This window comes from Astyanax mexicanus, chromosome 12 (assembly GCF_023375975.1).
Source record: "Astyanax mexicanus isolate ESR-SI-001 chromosome 12, AstMex3_surface, whole genome shotgun sequence".
NCBI lineage: Eukaryota > Metazoa > Chordata > Actinopteri > Characiformes > Acestrorhamphidae > Astyanax > Astyanax mexicanus.
The window spans coordinates 10,043,468-10,061,976 of NC_064419.1; the positions used below are offsets into that span (position 1 = coordinate 10,043,468).

General features: G+C 37.6%; 1 protein-coding gene across 2 annotated transcripts in view; it reads left to right on the forward strand.

The window, feature by feature from the left end:
• Positions 1 to 18,509, forward strand: part of LOC125806039 (dedicator of cytokinesis protein 3-like) — a 96,737-nt gene that overhangs the window by 54,672 nt on the left and 23,556 nt on the right. The window contains exons 25-39 of one of the 2 annotated variants that reach the window (XM_049485509.1): positions 1,295 to 1,422; positions 1,599 to 1,748; positions 7,686 to 7,784; positions 8,063 to 8,157; positions 9,132 to 9,207; positions 9,548 to 9,648; positions 10,425 to 10,483; positions 10,632 to 10,780; positions 12,486 to 12,571; positions 14,485 to 14,511; positions 14,614 to 14,709; positions 14,808 to 14,862; positions 15,982 to 16,075; positions 17,421 to 17,569; positions 18,202 to 18,288. In XM_049485509.1, coding sequence (XP_049341466.1) covers positions 1,295 to 1,422; positions 1,599 to 1,748; positions 7,686 to 7,784; positions 8,063 to 8,157; positions 9,132 to 9,207; positions 9,548 to 9,648; positions 10,425 to 10,483; positions 10,632 to 10,780; positions 12,486 to 12,571; positions 14,485 to 14,511; positions 14,614 to 14,709; positions 14,808 to 14,862; positions 15,982 to 16,075; positions 17,421 to 17,569; positions 18,202 to 18,288 — 1,451 coding nt within the window. The remainder of the gene's footprint in view (positions 1 to 1,294; positions 1,423 to 1,598; positions 1,749 to 7,685; positions 7,785 to 8,062; positions 8,158 to 9,131; positions 9,208 to 9,547; positions 9,649 to 10,424; positions 10,484 to 10,631; positions 10,781 to 12,485; positions 12,572 to 14,484; positions 14,512 to 14,613; positions 14,710 to 14,807; positions 14,863 to 15,981; positions 16,076 to 17,420; positions 17,570 to 18,201; positions 18,289 to 18,509) is intronic. The other variant, XM_049485510.1, reaches the window with a different exon arrangement.

Here is an 18,509-nt window from a genome sequence, read left to right on the forward strand (position 1 = left end):
AACACTTTGAACAGTTGGAAGAATTTAAGAGGGGTCGCATTATTTGGCTTCAGGAAGCGGGATTGGTCATAACAACATATTGCACGCCATGCTGGTTGTGTAGATATCAGCATGACATGCTGTTGCTGGCAGTGGATAGAAGAAGCCATGCTCCAGCAGTGTGAAAGATCTTAAACAAACTTAAACAAACAACAAAACAAAAGTTTGTCTAATATTCTCAGAGTGACCCAACAGTCACTGCTGTGGACATTTAGCAACCAATGATGCTCTAAATGAGTCGTTCTTTTAGTGCCAGGACCATTGGCAGACGACTGCACAACACAGGACTACATGCCCCTTAGATCATTACAACAACTACCCTTAACGCTTATGTTAACATTGCCAAAGAAATTTCTTTAGTGACGAGGCTTATTTTTTTCTTTCTTGGTGAAGACTAATGAATATGTGTATGGAGGCACCATGTTCTTAGTACAAAGATGATTGGTTTGTTGTCACATGTCATATGTCCAGAAGGCCTGGTATCATGCTGTGGGTACAATTTCATATGATTTCAGATCATTTTAGCCCAAACATTACTTTATTTACCTCCTGCAACAGAGTGACCCTACTATTAGCTGCTAACCACGCTAAGCGCTAGCTCTAACTCTAGCTCTTTTGCCTCAGAGGTGAGTATTATCGTCCTGTAGCCTGCGCGTTTACAGTGTTAAAACAAGCTATGTGGGACGAACTGCTAGCTTATATCACCCTGGCTTACCGAAACACTCAGGGTTCCTCAGTGTAGTGCTGTTGGGCGGCATTAGCCGCTAACTGGGGCTAGTGCTAGCGGTTAGCTGCTAATGCTAATGCTGCTGCACACAGCTTTGTTGGAATCTGGAAATCTAAGCTTACTGTAAGTAGAAGGAAGCACTTTACTCACTCAAATAAACAGTTTACAGAAGAAAAATATGTGTTCCTTACTAGTGTCACTTAATGCGCCTTATAAGCTGGTGTGTCTTATGTCTGAAAATAGACCAGAAAATAGGCATTTATTGATAGTGTGCCTTATAATCTGGTGCGTCGTTTGTATAAAAATAGACCAGAAAATAGATGTTTTATAATCCGGTGCTCCTTATAGTGTAAAAAATAAGGTAATTTGAATGGACCAGCAGAAGTTCTCCAAAATGATCAGAAATAATCTCGTTTTACTTTGACTTCCATAGATAGTTAAGAAGGTTTCATCTCTCTCCCATAAAGATCTCTCACCCACTGCTTCTTCCTCATGTTATCTTTCTCTTTCTCTGTGTCTCGCTCTCAGAATCCCGGAGTATTCTGCTGCCCGTAGTGTTGCACCACATTCACCTGCACCTGAGACAGCAGAGAGAGCTGCTGCTGTGTGCTGGAATTCTGAGCAGCATCTTCTCCATCCTTAACACTAGTGCCCAGGTACCTTTACACACCCACTGCTGCTGCTGCTGGACAAACAGATCGTTATTATTTTTATTTACATTACGTAATGTCCTGCTACCTACTACTGTGCAACGATGGCTTATTGGCTTGTTACGGCACAGTCACATGCAGCAGGACACTGTAGACTGTCTCTTTCTCCCCTGGTCTGTTAGGAGTCTTCGTGTGTGCAGGAGGAGGTGGAGATGATGGTGGAGAGTTTGCTGGATGTGCTGCTGCAGACTCTTCTGTCCATCATGAGCAAGAGCCAAGCAGTGGAAAACAATCGGAGTCAGCGCTGTCCCCAGTGCACTGCAGAGATAACGGTCAGCTCCTCTCCTCTTGTGTCTCTCATTTAGCTCTTTTTTTATTTATCTGAACAGGGTTTATTTATAGTCTACAGGGTTAAATCTTTAGTTGTATTCTTAGTTTGCTATATATTTAAAAAAAACAATAAAATCTAATGTAATTGTAAATAGAAATAAAACGTGATAAAATGCGTTTATATTTAGATTTTTTTCCCCAATATGTTAAATTCAGCAAATAAATAGAAATTATTAACCCTATATGTCCTGTGTACAAAGTTTGAACTGTGTACTGTGATAAAGTTTGAACATACAGCTCAGGAAAAAAAAGGAAGCACTTAAAAATGATGAGTTTCTTTGATTTTACCAAATTGAATATAAATCTGGAATATAATCAAGAGGAAGATGTGTGATTATATCCATCAAACCAAACTGAACTGCTTTTATTTTTACACCAGAAGTGGCATAAAGTTACCCAAAAGCAGTGTGTAAGACTGGTGGAGGAGAACATGCCAAGACGCATGAAAACTGTGATTAAAAACCAGGGTTATTCCACCAAATATTATTTTCTATACTCTTAAAACTTTATGAATATGAACTTGTTTTCTTTGCATTATTTGAGGTCTGAAAGCTCTGCATCTTTTTTGTTAGATCAGCCATTTCTCATTTTCTGCAAATAAATGCTCTAAATAACAATATTTTTGGAATTTGGGAGAAATGTCTGCAGTTTATAGAATAAAACAACAATGTTCATTTTCCTCAAACATATACCTATAAATAGCAAAATCATTCAGAAAGTGAATTAAGTTATGTTATTTCCCTCCGGGAAAGCAGGTGGCAGTATGGAGAACATTAGCTGTTGCTGCATCAAAAATGAATCCAAAAATGAATCAAGAAAGCCAATTTCTGTAAAGAAGCATTTCCCTGCCATGTGTAAAAATGTGCTTTGGGTCAAATTCTAATGAGATCAAATTAACAGCTTTATACAGAAAATGTAAGGAAGCCTTTAGAGAACAAAATCATGGGAACACATAAATTAGAAACCCATTCTTGCTTCTCTCATCTAAATGACAAAAGGACAAGTCCCCTTATTTTTAAATCCTAGTGTTGACAGTAATGGGTAGAAAATCAGCAAATCACATGTAATTTAAGCAGGGACATCTAAGTGTTTACATATAATAAAACAATTAAGCACATTGTTGGGTCATTGCTCACTGGGACTAATTATATCTCATTAAATTACATTACATTACATTTAGAGGATCCTTTTATCCAAAGCAACTTACAAATAATGATTTACATTAGCAATAGAGGACCTAGAAGTTCAAGACAAAAAATATTAAAAAAAAACATTTTTTGGTTTGGCCTGAAGGAGAGGCCAAATGGGTAATAGTGGGATAGAGGAGGAAAGGAGAGGAAAAAGTATATTGAAGAGCTCTGTCTTCAGGAGATTCTAAAAGGCAGTGAGGGATGCTTCTGCTCTGGTAGTGGAAGGTAGCTTGTTCCACCATTGGGGAACTCTGTATGAGGAGGTATATAGGTAACAGTCTGGATTGCTTTGTGTGAATATTTGGTAAACCTCATTCAATGGAGGAGCACAGCAGCCGGGAGGTAACATAGACATTAGGAAGCGAATGCATGTAGGAGGAAGCCTTTTCCTTCATTACCTTCTAGGCACAGATTGTAAGGGGTTTGGATTTTAAAAGAGAGCTGGTCATCAACTATAGCATTCATGTTCCTAGCAACCTTTGTCAGGGAGATTGAGAGTGAATCAAAGCTTATAGTAAAGTTGTGTTCTACAGATTGTTTTGCTGGTAGCACCAGAAGTTCAGTCGTGGATACACAGAAAAATCCACAGTGTTAAAATCACAGTGTAAACATGTTTTAACTCTCTGGGTTCTAACAACCCTCAGTGATAAACAATCCACAGAGTTGGTGTTATTATTCAGAGTTAAAATTTAACTGTAACGGACTCCGCCTCTTGATTCTGCTGTGTGTGTGTGTGTGTGTGTATGTGGTTTAGCTTAGTTGTAGTGGTTCCCCTGATGGAGCGTTATTCACCCTCTTGTTGTTGGGTTGGATGGTGGATAAGGGTCTCCATCCAAGAGTTATTGTGTAATGGGAGAACCACTTCTTTTTTTGGGCAGTTTTTGATGGTCTGTCTTGTTCTAAATAAAGCTTAGATACTATAAAAAGGTCATTTATTCTGTGGCATAGCTCATGTTTTGTAATGTTTTATAGATATAGATACTATGGTATATAGTTTTTTGGATGAAAATAGAAAGTCAGAAAATACACAAAAATAAATTCAAACCAACTTAAAAAAATGTAATCAACAATTGTTGTTTTACCCTGTTTTTTAACCCTACAGTGTTAAATTAACTCTAAAATATTAACATGATGAGAGTTACATAGGGTTAATATATGATTTCATTGTTGTTAAATTAACTCTAAAATTGTAACTCTTGTGGTAGAGTTATTTTAACACTATAGTGAGTGGGACCATTTGTTATCTAGGACAGTGTTAAATTAAACTCTAACAGAGTTCATTTGATACTGTCAATTTTGCTGTGTAGGTTAAGTTATAGGTGGTAAGAGCTTTGTGCAGACCTCAGAATTTAACTGGATGCTGGTAGCTTTTCCTGTACTCTTATTTAGAGAAAAGCTAGCTCTCTGTGTGTCAGATTAGCTCTTAGATTGGATTAAAGCTGTTTCAGAGTGTTGTCTTTTGCAGCTCCATTAAGCATTTATTGGGTTTTTCCAATAACAGCGTGAATTTGATTCGTCTGTGTGTTTGGTTTTCCTTCAGGGCCCGTGTGAGTTTAGTGTCTCTGTGTGTGTGTGTGTGTTTGCTCTTCCTGCTGGGACAGTATAGGTTTAATAGCTCTGGCTGTGTGCAGTTTTCCTGCAGGGACAGCGTGAGCTTGACGGCTGTGAGAATGTTTAGCTTTGCTGCAGGGACACTGTCAGTTCGGCGGTTCAGTCGATATTTCCTCAGGAACAAACTGATCGCTCAATTTGGGTGCATCCCAGAGTGTTGGCACATTCCCTCACCATGCTGCTGCAAGTGAATGTAAATGCTGTGTTAAGAGGAGTAGTATGGAGCTCCAGTATTGGTTTAATGTGTTGGTGTTAGTTGTTAGGTGTGGGGACATTGGGTGAGAATTGATATGTCTAATATCTGTGATACTCGATATACTGTATCGCAGTACAGTTCTCAGCATCATGATACTTCACAGCTTCTGTTACTGTTACTGAAATGGACAAAAAATACTCTTGAAATTATAAGTAAATACCAGGAATTATGGATTTATTTGTGTCCGTTTTACAGAATTTAACTACCAGTTTTCTTCACTGCAGGTTTACCCTATTTATTTGATTAATATGGCTATATATATTGCAGTGCTGTGCAGTGATGCCCTTCTAACCCTTCAGAGAAGGGGTGACAATAAATGCATGTAAATAATTACATAATTTTTATTCAGGATATATATATATATATATATATATATATATATATATCATACCTATTGTAAGTGTAAGAATGTATTTTATAAATTAACTAAAATAAATAAAAAACAGCAACTAATTCAAAGCATTAGTCTGTGTTTTTTAGTTGCTACAGGACTCTTATCTGACTGACAGCGGTTTTAACCAATCAAAGCTTTTTAAAATGGCTTCTGCCCCCACGTGACTTTGTGCCCCTTCTCCTGAATTTGAGAAGGGTGTAGTAATGAGTCTGTTAGCAAAGTCGAAGCAAGTCTAACCAATCAGATTCATGATTTTTATTCCGGGGGCGCGGCCATGGCTGTGTAACCCCTTCTCGGCGCTGTGTTGAAGGTGTTACGCGATGCTTAGTCATAAACGGAGCTCTGCTGGATTCATTTAATAGGTAGAGAACTATCATGGAATTGCGGCTGCAAATAAGACAAATATTGTGTCATATTATATTAAAAAACCTTTTTAAAGGCTGTCTTTCAATGTGCAACTAAATCACAATAATAGACCGCCTGACTGGTGAGTTTTTTTGTGTACTTGTTATGTTTCGGCTGCCCTGGCGTCTTGTAGACATACAAATGAGTGATCTTTGTTGAACGGTTGTACTTGTAGGTAAATTAAGCGTTGATTGTTGGGTCTATTGTATACTTCTGTAGTTTGTAGCTGTTGTATTTGTGGGCTGTTGATTTGTATTAAGTTAATATAACTAATGAAGACAGATAATATTTAGTTATTGTAATATTTATCTATGTGTCGGCCGGCCGACGGTTGGGCGGGGGTAGTTGGGGGGGTGGTTGCAAAAGGGGTACCTACTATATTCACTGCACACCACTGATATATTGTATATATATGGTTTAATGCAGCAGTAACTTTAGTAAATCAAGGGGGGGTGAGTCTCAGGGAGTGTTTCAATAAAAATATCAATATGTGACACCAGATTTCAATACAATATGACTGAAATGATACAATATATTGTGAATATATCGTGTTTAGGGTTGCAGCGGTAACCGGTTTCACGGTATACCATGGTATTAAAATGCACCGTTATCATACCGTGTGTGTTTGCTTATTACCGGTAAAACGCAAGCCAGCGGAGAAACTCACCCGCGCATGCGCAACTCTGCTCCGCTTCAGCTCCTCAGCACACAGCGGTGAGAACAGCAGAAAGTGCATCAGACTAAACAAATCTCCGTCCGCCTACAAAAAGGCTAAACTAAAATCAGCAGTGTGGGACTATTTCAGAGACCCGCCGAACGCACCGAGGATGGTTATCCGATTTGTAATCAATGTGGCCGTAAAGTCACAGCTAAAGGTGGACATACGTCAAACCTGTTCTCCCATCTCCATGAACACCACCCCGCCGTGCAGCGCAAAGTATGTGTTTAGTTTATAATTTTAATCTGAACATAAATAAAACCTCTTTGTAGTCGTGCACAACCCATGCGGTAAGCGCCCGCAAAAGCGCTGAGTTATCCGAAATTTGGGCACGCAGGTACAGGCGTGAAGTGCGTGCTACGATGGATTCACGTGTCCGTGTAAAGGTGCTCGCCGGACTGGATGTGAAAGACGCCATTCATTTACATGCGTTAATTTTCAAATTCTGACGTGCCTGTTTTTCATGTGTTAAAACCAGACTCTGTGTGAAAGCCTTAAAATAGAAATCTCTATTGTGAGGATCATGTCAGAAATAAATCCCCTCTTTCTGCAGTATCTGGTTATATACCAACTTGGCAGTAAAACGGACGTTTACAACAGTTGTTGATCAGACACTGACCCAGGCTCAGTTTATCAGATATTAAATAATTTAAACTTAAATAATTGTACTTAATAGTTTAAACACAGGATCTTTACTTCTTAGAGGACATGTAATGTGTGACACGTGTGTGTGTGTGTGTGTGTGTGTGTGTGTGTATATATATATATATATATATATATATATATATATATATATATAATTTTTTTTTTTTTTTTTTATATACACCCTTAATGCCCTTAAGAGTAGTGGAAAAACCTGGTTTCCTTCACCTAATGGTGTACAGTTTATTTTTTTAAGGAGACATTATCTATATAGTTGTTCCAGGTTTCTACAATAAATAGTTAATTGAACAAAAAACCTTTGTTGTAATTTCTTTAAGGGTCAGTTTAATAATATATGTAACAAACTGTGATACCGTGATAACCGTGATACCGCGGTATTTTCTCAGACGGTTATCATACCGTGAAAATCTCATACCGTTGCAACCCTAATCGTGTTGCAATATCAATCAGTGCTGAAAACATGGCAAAAATAAAAGTTTAAAAAGATTACAGCTGGAATTTTAAAATATATTTCCCAATTTAGAGTGAACCTACGTGGACAGTATAATCTCAATGTTCTGGTGGTGTTGGTGTTCCTGCATCAACAGGATGATTTTGACGGCTCTGTGTGTGTGTGTGTGTGTGTGTGTGTGTTTCCTGCAGGGCGAGTATGTGTCCTGTCTGTTGTCTCTGCTGAAGCTGATGTCAGAGCTGCATTTCCACCACCTGCTCAATAACTTTCACAGTAAAGACGAACTCAAGGTGAGGCACAGTCGATCTGATGTGACAGTGAGGATGCCAGTCAGCCTCAGATCAAAATTCTGTGAATTATCTTACACTCTGTTTGTACTGAGCTATAGACATAAATATATGCTTGTATATAAATATATACTTGTGTTTGGATGTTTACATCCGATCATTTTGGAGAGGAACGCCATGATGATATTGGGATTTTATTTTTATTGACTTGTTGTTCTTCAGTCTTTCATCAACTTATATATCTTGCATCAGTATAAACTAATATTTTTTAATCTTCGCAGGAGTTTCTGCTGAAAATATTCTGTGTTTTCCGGAATCTGATGAAGCTCAGTGTGTTTCCTCGAGACTGGAGCATAATGCGACTCCTCACCAGCCAGTGAGTGCTTCCTTTTTTATTGCGTTTAATCGTAAGTGAAATATATTAACCAATTCCCAGACTTGTTATATTTTAAAGCAATTTAGGTGGCAGTAGTTATACCTGAAACAGCGGTGTAATATATTTTTTACTGCAGGACATTTATAACATTTAAGACTGATTTGCACACTATACGTGACAGAGGTGGGAGCAGCTACAGCTGATTTCCACAACTGCGTTTGGTTAAAAAATTGTCAGCTTCGTGTTCATAATGTAGGCTATAGGCTATGCTTGCCACAATTTAGTAGAACGTTTTCCTGTAAAGAGAGGTACTCCAACAAAAATACTTATGATTTTAATAGAAACGATGAACCAGTGACCAGGTGTAGCAGTACTATTTATGAATAGTGAATGTGTGTGTTTTATTTAATTTAATTAGAGCATTTAGAAATTAAACTTATAGAGGTGGAGTGGTCCAGCTGTCAAAAGCACTGCTGCTATGATCAGGAGTTCGCTGGTTCGAATCCCGGTCATGTAGCTTGCCATCAGCTGCCAGAGACCAAAGGCCTTGCTCTCTGGGTGGGTAGGTGGCGCTCTTTTCCCTCATCAATTGCTATAAATTGGAAGAAAAATATGAAAAAAAATATGAAACAAAATTAAAAACACAATAATAGTATGGATATGAATTTTATACATTAAAGTAATTAATACACTCCATACTACATTAATACGATGAATAACTTTTGAGAATTGCTGTAATAACATAATGTGGCATTCGAATAAATATTCTGAGATGCTATTTAGGGTTGTTCTACAAGGCTCTGCAAGATTCTCCATTCATCTCCATTCGAAGCATGTGGGCAGAGTTTGAGACATGTGTGCCATATTCAAATGAGCTCAAATTTGCATCCTAAATTTGGCTCGTCTCAGCCTACATGAGATGTTTATTTTCTGCTGACAATCTGCTGAGCACAATCATCTGTTTTCTTCTGCAGGATCATTGTGACAACGACCCGATATCTCACTCCTGCACTTCATAAGAACTTCTCAGATGCAGATTTCGATTTTAAGGTAAAAGATTCTCAGATCTGTGCAGCATTTACAGTGTCCTGCTGTATTAAAAACAGTCCACCAACTAGAAATACCCAGCCAGGAGTATACCATGGGCAGCGTCCTGTGGTCACTGATGGAAGACTAGACGACGACCAACACAAACATTTCGAGCCATGCAAAGTGTACTTTTCCCGTCGTTACGATAGCAAAGACACACTGACCCACCCTTAGGTGTTAAGATGCATTAAGATGCATGATGCACGCTGATGGCCTGCCTATAGATTGCTAAAAAAGGGCCCATGGTATGACAATTGTTATTACTCATATATATTTATTTATTTACCCATTTTTTACCTAGGTGTGGAACTCATTCTTCAGTTTAGCTGTGCTGTTTGTCAGTCAGCCAAGCCTGCAGCTTGAGTCTCTGAGCCAAGTCAAGAGGAAAAGGATACTGGACAAGTATGAACATACGCACACGCATGCACACACACACACACACACACAGAAACACACAAACCAACACAGGCATACACCCACTTAAAAAATAATTGTATTAATCACAACAAAATTCTGTGACTAAATCCTGCAAAAAAATCATGATTTTTAATGCTGGAACTAAACTGTTTGGAAAGGGAAAAGTAATAATAGTATATATACAGCTCTGAAAAAAAATAAGAGACCACTTAAAAATTATGAGTTTCTTTGATTTTACCAAAGAGGAAGATGGATGATCACAAGCCATCAAACCAAACTGAACTGCTTAAATTGTTGCACCAGGAGTAAAGCAGCATAAAGTTATCCAAAAGCAGTGTGTAAGACTGGTGGAGGAGAACATGCCAAGATGCATGAAAACTGTGATTAAAACCAGGGTTATTCCCTTATTCTTTGCATTATTTGAGGTCTGAAAGCTCTGCATCTTTTTTGTTATTTCAGTCATTTCTCATTTTCTGCAAATAAATGCTCTAAATGAAAATATTTGTGTTTGGAATTTGGGAGAAATGTTGTCTGTAGTTTATAGAATAAAACAAAAATGTTCATTTTACTCAAACATGTACCTGTGAATAACAAAATCAGATAAAAGAAGATGGTCTCTTCATTTGTTCCAGAGCTGTATAGCTGTATAAATGTATGTATATACTGTGTATATATATATATATATATATATATATATATATATATATATATATATGCTTGAAAATGTTCTGTAAGTGAATGTTTTGTGCTCTGAATCACAGATACGGAGATTTAAGGGTACAGATGGCGTATGAGCTATACAGTATGTGGCAAAAGCTAGGTGAGAACAGTCTCTCTCTCTGTTTTTTGTATTTATATACTATGTTCGGTTAACACACAGCGTGAAAACATGTTGTGTTAATTCATTATTGCAGTTATTCTCTCTCACACTCACTGATTTCTCTTTCTCTGCTCTCTCTTGTTCTCAGGGGACAATAAGCCTCATTTCACTCCTGGGATGATGGGACCATTCCTTGGGGTAACTCTGGTTCCTCAAACTGAGGTCCGGAACATTATGATTCCCATTTTCCACGACATGATGGATTGGGAACAGCGCAAGAACGGCAACTTCAAACAGGTCAGAGACAACAGGGACTGTTTTTACTTTTTAACAGGTGTGAGGATACACAAAACAGACAGGATTAGAACTGAGCGTTTTACGAAATTATGAAATTAAAGAGAATAGTGATGATTTGCAGTAATTGCTTGTGGTAGAAGATCTCTCATCTCACTGCTTTTAGCTGTAAGTTTTTTCATTGTGCTCTTATGTAATCTTTCCAAGTATTATTTCAGCAAATGTTGTAAAGTGACTGTATTATGTGTCTATTAAGTGTCTTTTTGGGGCTGGAGTAGGTTTACTGTTGTTTTGTTAATGATGGATTATGATATTAACTACAGTGCTTGCAAAAGTATTTGTACCCCTTGAACTTTTCACATTTTGTCACCTTTGTCACCACAAACGTATATGTTTTTATTAAGATTTTAAGTGATAGACCAACACAGTATAGCACATCATTTTGAAGTGGAAGGAAAATGATTCATGATTTTCAAAAATTGAATCAAATAAAAATCTGAAAAGTGTGACGTGCAAAAGTTTTAGATAGATAGATAGATAGATAGATACTTTATTGATCCCGAAGGAAATTTAGCAGCCAGTAGCAGTTACACAACACAGTAGAAACAAACAAACAATACGTGTAGTAAGACTCTAAAACTATAAAATAAAAATTCTAAAACTGAGACTTTAAAATATATACATAAATAAATAAATACAAAACGGGTATCAGCAGATATGGCAATATTAAACATAAACCTGTGCAGGTGTTGTTTTCAACCCCCCTATATCAATACTTAGCTGCAGTTACAGCTGCAAGTCTTTTGGGGTTTGTCTCTAGCAGCTTTGCGCACCTAGAGACTAGAGAATCTAGAGAGATTTTTGCTCAATCTTCTTTGCAAAAAAAGCTCAAGCCCAGCCAGGTTGGATGGAGCAATTTTCATGTCTTGCCAGAGAAGCTCAAGGAGATTTAGGTTAGATTTGGGCCATTAGAACAAGAATATTCTTTGATGAACTATTCCACTGCAGTTCTGACTGTAAGTTTTGGGTCATCGTCTTGCTGGAAGGTGAATTTTGTTCCCAGTCTCAAGTCTTTTTTTTCCAGGATTACCCTGTATTTATCTCTATCCATCTTCCAGTCAACTCTGACCATCACTTAAAATCTCAATAAATAATAATAAAAGTTGTGCTTGTGACATGACAAAATGTGAAAAATTTCAAGGGGTATAAATGCTTTTGAAAGCCACTGTACTTTTGACCCTCAAAAGCTTTTGAGAAAAAGAGTTTCTGTTTAGAAAATATTTCAGGGTGGATTCTCTGTTCAGCATCTAAATGGGTTACGTTTTTTTTGAGCCACCACTGAAAGGAATCTGTAGTTCTACCTGCAGCCTGTTTTTGTTTTTGGTTTTGTGGAAAGTGAATCGGGATTAAGCCAAAAATTTAGGTCAAACAAGCTTAGGCAGATGGAACTTCGTCTAATGTTTTGTTTGTGTGCACTGAAAAAAGTCATGCATTTAACCATGAATGCATTTAACTGAAATTTATACTCCATTCTCCATTCCCATAAATAAAGTACAGTATAGAGCCACACTTCAAATAGCTATTAAAATGAAAGACAAGGTTAAATATATACATTTATATGAAGGAAATTGACTGCATTGTCTTTTTTTGTGCCTATGTGTTTCTGCCTATGAGTTTCTTTAATGCAGTGAACCTTATTTACATGTAGGTGGAGGCTGAGCTGATGGATAAACTGGATAGCATGATGTCAGATGGGAAAGGAGAAGAAAACCACAGAGAACTGTTTGGATTACTGTGAGTACTGCCTGCTGCATAAATTCACATACTGTTGGTATGCATAGAACACACACACACACACACACTCACTCACACACATGCACACACAGCACACCCGCACAGACATTTGTTATGCTATTTCCTACAATCCCTAAGTGCTTGTGTTAATCACAGCTTACAGCTTTAAAGGTTTTGTTTTTTCAGAAAGAGACTGCCAGGATCAGACAATGCTACTTACCCACTCCCCATCTGTGTCTCAAACTACCGGCTATTTCTGCTTTACTTTTTAAAGCAGGGCCATTTTACATTCATCACCAGGCTTTTAGCTACTACTGCAGCTATTAAACAGATTCAGTGTGTAGAAACATGTTCTCATATTTCTCTTCTGAAACTATAAAGTGAATATTATCTGCAATCAAAATCTTAAGAATCAAAAGCAAAAAGTGTATGTTCAAATTCAAATTTAAAAGAGAACAAAATAGCAAATAGGTATTTTAAAATATACTTCCTTACTTGGCGGGGTGGGCGTGGCAGGTCTCGGACAAGGGTTCAAGGTACCCGTCAATCCAAAACCAGGTGACCAATGGAGATTCAAAGGGAACGCCTTCTCCTAAGCCCCACCCACCTGTGAAAACTGTGCCAAAAAAAGGAAACAGAAGCAAAAAAATGAACCATAAGCAAACTAGATTCCAGAACAAAAGTCTTAAGCAGCAAAATCCACAAATATCCACAGAAAATCTACAAAAACAGATAAATGAAAGCAAAGACTGGCAAAATCCAAACTGAAAAAAATTCAAATAACTGCGCAGAACTATAAAGTAACTAAGTATATTTTAGAATATGTATTTGCTATATTTTTTCTATTTTTTTGAATTTGCAACATTAAAAAACATTAATTGCAGATTTTATTTTTTTGTGTAAAAGGTAATACAGTTGACTTCATATAAAACACTCTACACCAATCACCTTCAACTGGACTCCCGCATACTTATTGTTTCTTATGAAACCAATGCTATTATAAAAGAGAGCAAGTGGTGATTGCATTCATCTACTGAGGTGTGAGAAGTATGAACATTCATTACTCTGTAGGTAGAAGTATAGATACTGGGGTTTAAAATACTTCAGCAGAAGTTGAAGTATCAACTCAAGCTTTTTACTTGAGTAAACGTGTAAAAGTACTGCTTCCAAAACGACTTAAAGTAATGTAATGGGAAAAAATGCCATTAAGGACAAAAGCTTAGGCAGCGCCAGAGGGTCCTGTAGTGCACTACCCCCCCTCCTCATAACACATTTTTCTAAAAGCCATAATCACTATAATGCTATATTAAAATTAATGTTAATGTTGACACATTTAGGATGCACTAGGCTCTCTGTTTCAGCTGCATATATGCCCATTGAAAATGTGCTGCCACTATGAACGGGAGGTTGCAGGTTCGAACCCCCGCTCATGCATCAAGCTGCCGGCCATCTACCCTCCCTCCGGTGATGTCCGCAGCACAGGGCATCTGTGGGCTGATGTATCAGACCCGAGTCGCAGCGCTTTCCTCCAAGCGCACTGTAATGCTACTCGGCAATGCTGCATCAGCAGCAGTTCGAAAAGAAGTGGTGGCTGACTTCACATGTATCAGAGGAAGCATGTGTTAGTCTTCACCCTCCTGGTGTGTTGGGGCATTACTAGTGATAGGGGGAGTCCTAATGAGTGGGTTGGATAATTGGCCGTGCTGTTCGAGTTCCCTTAAGTCTCTGCACTGATTATCTCCATAGTAGGCTTCATATGTGTTGTGCCCGCAATTCTCCATTTTGGTAAACAATTGTAACCGATACAACATTTATTAAAATGTTATTATGCAAATGATGTATTATCTCTTTGCCAGTTTTCATCCAATTACTATTTACATTTTAAATTTTTGTCTGTTTTTTCTTTTCAACAGGACTCAGCTTTTTGGACCCTATCCAAGGTACCATGTCTCTCTCTAACATTATCTCTTTATCTGTCTCATCAAACACACACCCACACACATATTATTTATACATCTAATATCTAAACCTCTTCTTTTCAGCCTGTTGGAAAAGATGGAGCAGGAGACCTGGAGAGAGACTGGAGTGTCTTTCATCACCTCAGTCACACGCCTCATAGAGAGACTTCTGGATTACAGGTGTGTGTGTGTGTGTGTGTGTGTGTGTGTGTGTGTGTGTGTAAATATATGTAATGCATTACAAAAAATGTTGTATTAATGTGATCATATTTCTGTAGGGACAGTGTGAGAGGAGAAGAGACGGAGAGTAAAAAGCTTGGAGCCAACATTATGGTAAATTCATTAATATAACTCAATATCAGGTCAGAAAAATCTAGAAGAGTTTAAAAGTTTAGTAGAGCTTATTGGCTAATATAAGAGAATCGCCCTAACAAACAGTCTGTGTAAATAACAAACTCATTTTAAATCATATTGCAGTGTTTTCACTAATGTATGATTAGAATTGCACTGCTGAGGTACATGTATGATTAGAATAGCAATGCTGAGGTATATTATGATTAGAATATCACTGCTAATGTATATGTATTACTAGAATAGCACTGCTGTGGTATATTATGATTATAATAGCACTGCTGAGGTCATTTTTAATTAGAATATCACTCCTGAGGTAAATTTTTTATTAGAATAGCACTGCTGAGATATATTATGAGTAGAATAGCACTTTTGAGGTCATTTTTAATTAGAATAGCACTCATGAGGTACATTTTTTATTAGAATAGCACTGCTAAGGTATATTATGATTAGAATAGCACTGCTGAGCAATATTATGATTAGAATAGCACGTCTAAGGTCATTTCTAATTAGAATAGCACTCCTGAGGTACATTAATGACTAGAATAGCACTGCTAATTTAAAATATAATTGAAATAGCACTGCTGAGGTACATTTATGATTAGAATAGCACTGCTGAGGTACATTTATTATTAGAATAGCACTGCTAAGGTATATTATGATTAGAATATCACTACTGGAGTGTATTTTGATTAAAATAACACTGCTGATGTATATTATAATTAGAATAGCACTCCTGCAGTATATTATGATTAGAATAGCACTGCTAAGATACAATTAAAATTAAAACAGCACTGTTGAGGTATATTAGGATACAAATAGCACTGCTGAGGTTCATTTATGATTAGAACAAAACTGTGTAGGTATATTATGGGGTGAATAACCCTGGTGAGGTATATTATTATTAGATTAGCACTGCTAAGGTACATTTATGATTAGAATATGGATTGAATTAAAATATATTCATTAATTTCTCTTTTGCAACATATTTATAGTATAGAATAGAGTATAGTAATTCTTGCATTTTAACTACTGTACAAAATGTTTCATTCAGTTTCATTAATTCAAGTCAAATGTCTCCACAATTTGTATTTCCTGCAGAATTTTTACAAGTGTGAGATAACCAAAGAAGACATGTACATCCGCTACATTCACAAGCTATGTGACCTCCACCTGCAGATGCATAACTACACAGGTCTGCACAGAGAAAAAGAGATGAATGAACTAATATACTGAATCTTCGATTACTGTATTGAGTACTGTATTGACTTCTTTTAATTGAGCTTCTGTTTTTTCTTAGCTTGTCCAAGAAAGCATGTGTAAAATGTGTGCAAATGTTACTTCTTGACTATAGAAGGCACCCAGGGTGCAAAGAAATATCCATTATGGTGTGATGCTGCTTTAAAGCAGTGATCTAAAATTAGTCTGGGCCATCGTTTAAAAAATATTCAATATACACAGATACAGCCACACACATATCTGGAATTGTGTATTTAAAAATAAAACGTGATGTTCATTAACTGAACTGGTCATTGACCATTAAGGGCCCTATCTTACACAATGTGCAGGGCACATTGAGATTCTCTTTGATATATTACATCCTGCCTGCTTACAGTCTATTTTCATGTCATTCACCCGCATCGTTTAAATAGCAACATTGCTTGTTAATATATCTACGCCGATGGGTGTAGTGGTTTGAAAATCTTGGCAACAGAAAACACAGGTGCACCACTGACAGAATACAACAAGAGGTGTGTTCAGGTAAATTTCTAGCGTATTGCTACCTTGGCAACAGAAATCACAGGTGCACCACTGACTGAATACAACCTAGACAACAGTCAACAGTCAGATGCCCATTCCTAACTTAGCTATGCAGGTGCACACACACAGAAGTGCTACACTGTTAAAATACCAATGTGCCAAAGTCAGAGCACACCTGGGTCTTAAAGGAAAAGGCAAGTGACACGCTGATTGGTTTCTTTATTTCACGTTATTTCCAAAACACATCTATGATTATTAAGAGGATTAGTATAAGTACATGCCTTTTGCATGTTTAGAGCTGCACATGGTGTACTTTACCTGTCGTTACGATAGCAAATTAACTAAAAATAAACTAACATGCCCTAAATCAATCTGCATGGATAGTTTGCTAAAATATAGTCTCTAGACTATAGTCTCTACTTTATATATAGTCTCTAATATAGTCTCTACTTTCTGTACTGGAGACTGCTAAAGGCCCTGCATGATGGTGCTTTTCATTTACTAATTAATTGCATCACTAACTGGCTTACGTTCTTTATAAATTGTAAGAATAAAAGTATAGAATGTACGATGAGTGTGAACTTAGTGAACAAAATTAAGACCCCATAAAAATAGATTGGAGAACAAGACTTTATCTCATCTTGTTATTAATCAGCTTCAGTTTGCAGTTAAAAAAGGGAAGAAATTTAGCAGTTTTCCATATTTCAACATATCTATAGTGTAGGTATGTATGTGAGTGTGTGTAACCTGAAATTCTCCCCTGTTGGTGTGATCCACAGAGGCTGCGTTTACGTTGCTGTTGTACTGGGAGTTGCTACAGTGGTCTGAGCAGCCCCTCCGAGACCTCATGCAGTACCCTGCTCAGAGCCAGTGGCAGCGCAAAGAAACCCTCAGCAGAAAGATACTGCACTACTTCAACAAGGGCAAGGCATGTATTACACACACACACACACAGGCTGATGAATGGATGAATGGATGGATGCATGGATCGATTGATCAATCAGCAGCTTGCCATCAGCAGCCGGAGTCCGAGAGAGCACAATTGCCCTTGCTCTCTCTGAGTGTGTAGACGGTGCTCTCTGTCCCCCCACATCACTCCTAGGGTGATGTCGATCAGCACAAGCATCTGTGAGCTGATGTATCGATGAAACCGAGCCGCTGCGCTTTCTTTTGAGTGCGCTGAGATGCTACTCAGCAATGCTACATCAGCACCAGTTCAAAAAGAGGCGAAGGCTGACTTCACATGTATTGGAGGAGGCATGTGCTAGTCTTCCCCCTCCTAGTGTTGGGGCATCACCAGTGATAGGGGGAGTACAGCTCAGCAGCTAATTGGCATAGCTTAATACGGGAGAAAAGCAGGATAAAAATAAACCAAAAAATTGATAAATTTATATCCCAAGTTCTGCACTTGGGAAGAAATATTCGGTCACTGAACAGACTCCTCTGGTTGCTGATAATGGTGTGCAGAGGATGACTGGGATGCATCCATAATGTCCAGTAGTTTGCCTTTAAAAACTCACAGAGATTTATGTTTGTGTGTATTTGTGTGTTTGTGTCCAGTGCTGGGAGTATGGGATTTCTCTGTGCAGAGAACTGGCCCTCCAGTATGAGATGTTATATGACTACCACAGCCTGAGCTGGATACGGGTGAGTGTGGGTTATGTGTGAGATTATATAATATTACAGTGTGTATTATACACTCATACCCAATTCTGTATGTGTACTTAACCCTTTATGGCCAAGAAGATCATATATAATACATATTTTTCTGAAACTTTAGTCTTTGTAATAAGTATAAATAAAAATAATAAACAACATGTGATGACATTAACTAGAAAATGTAACCAGGTATACAAATTTCTTACTTT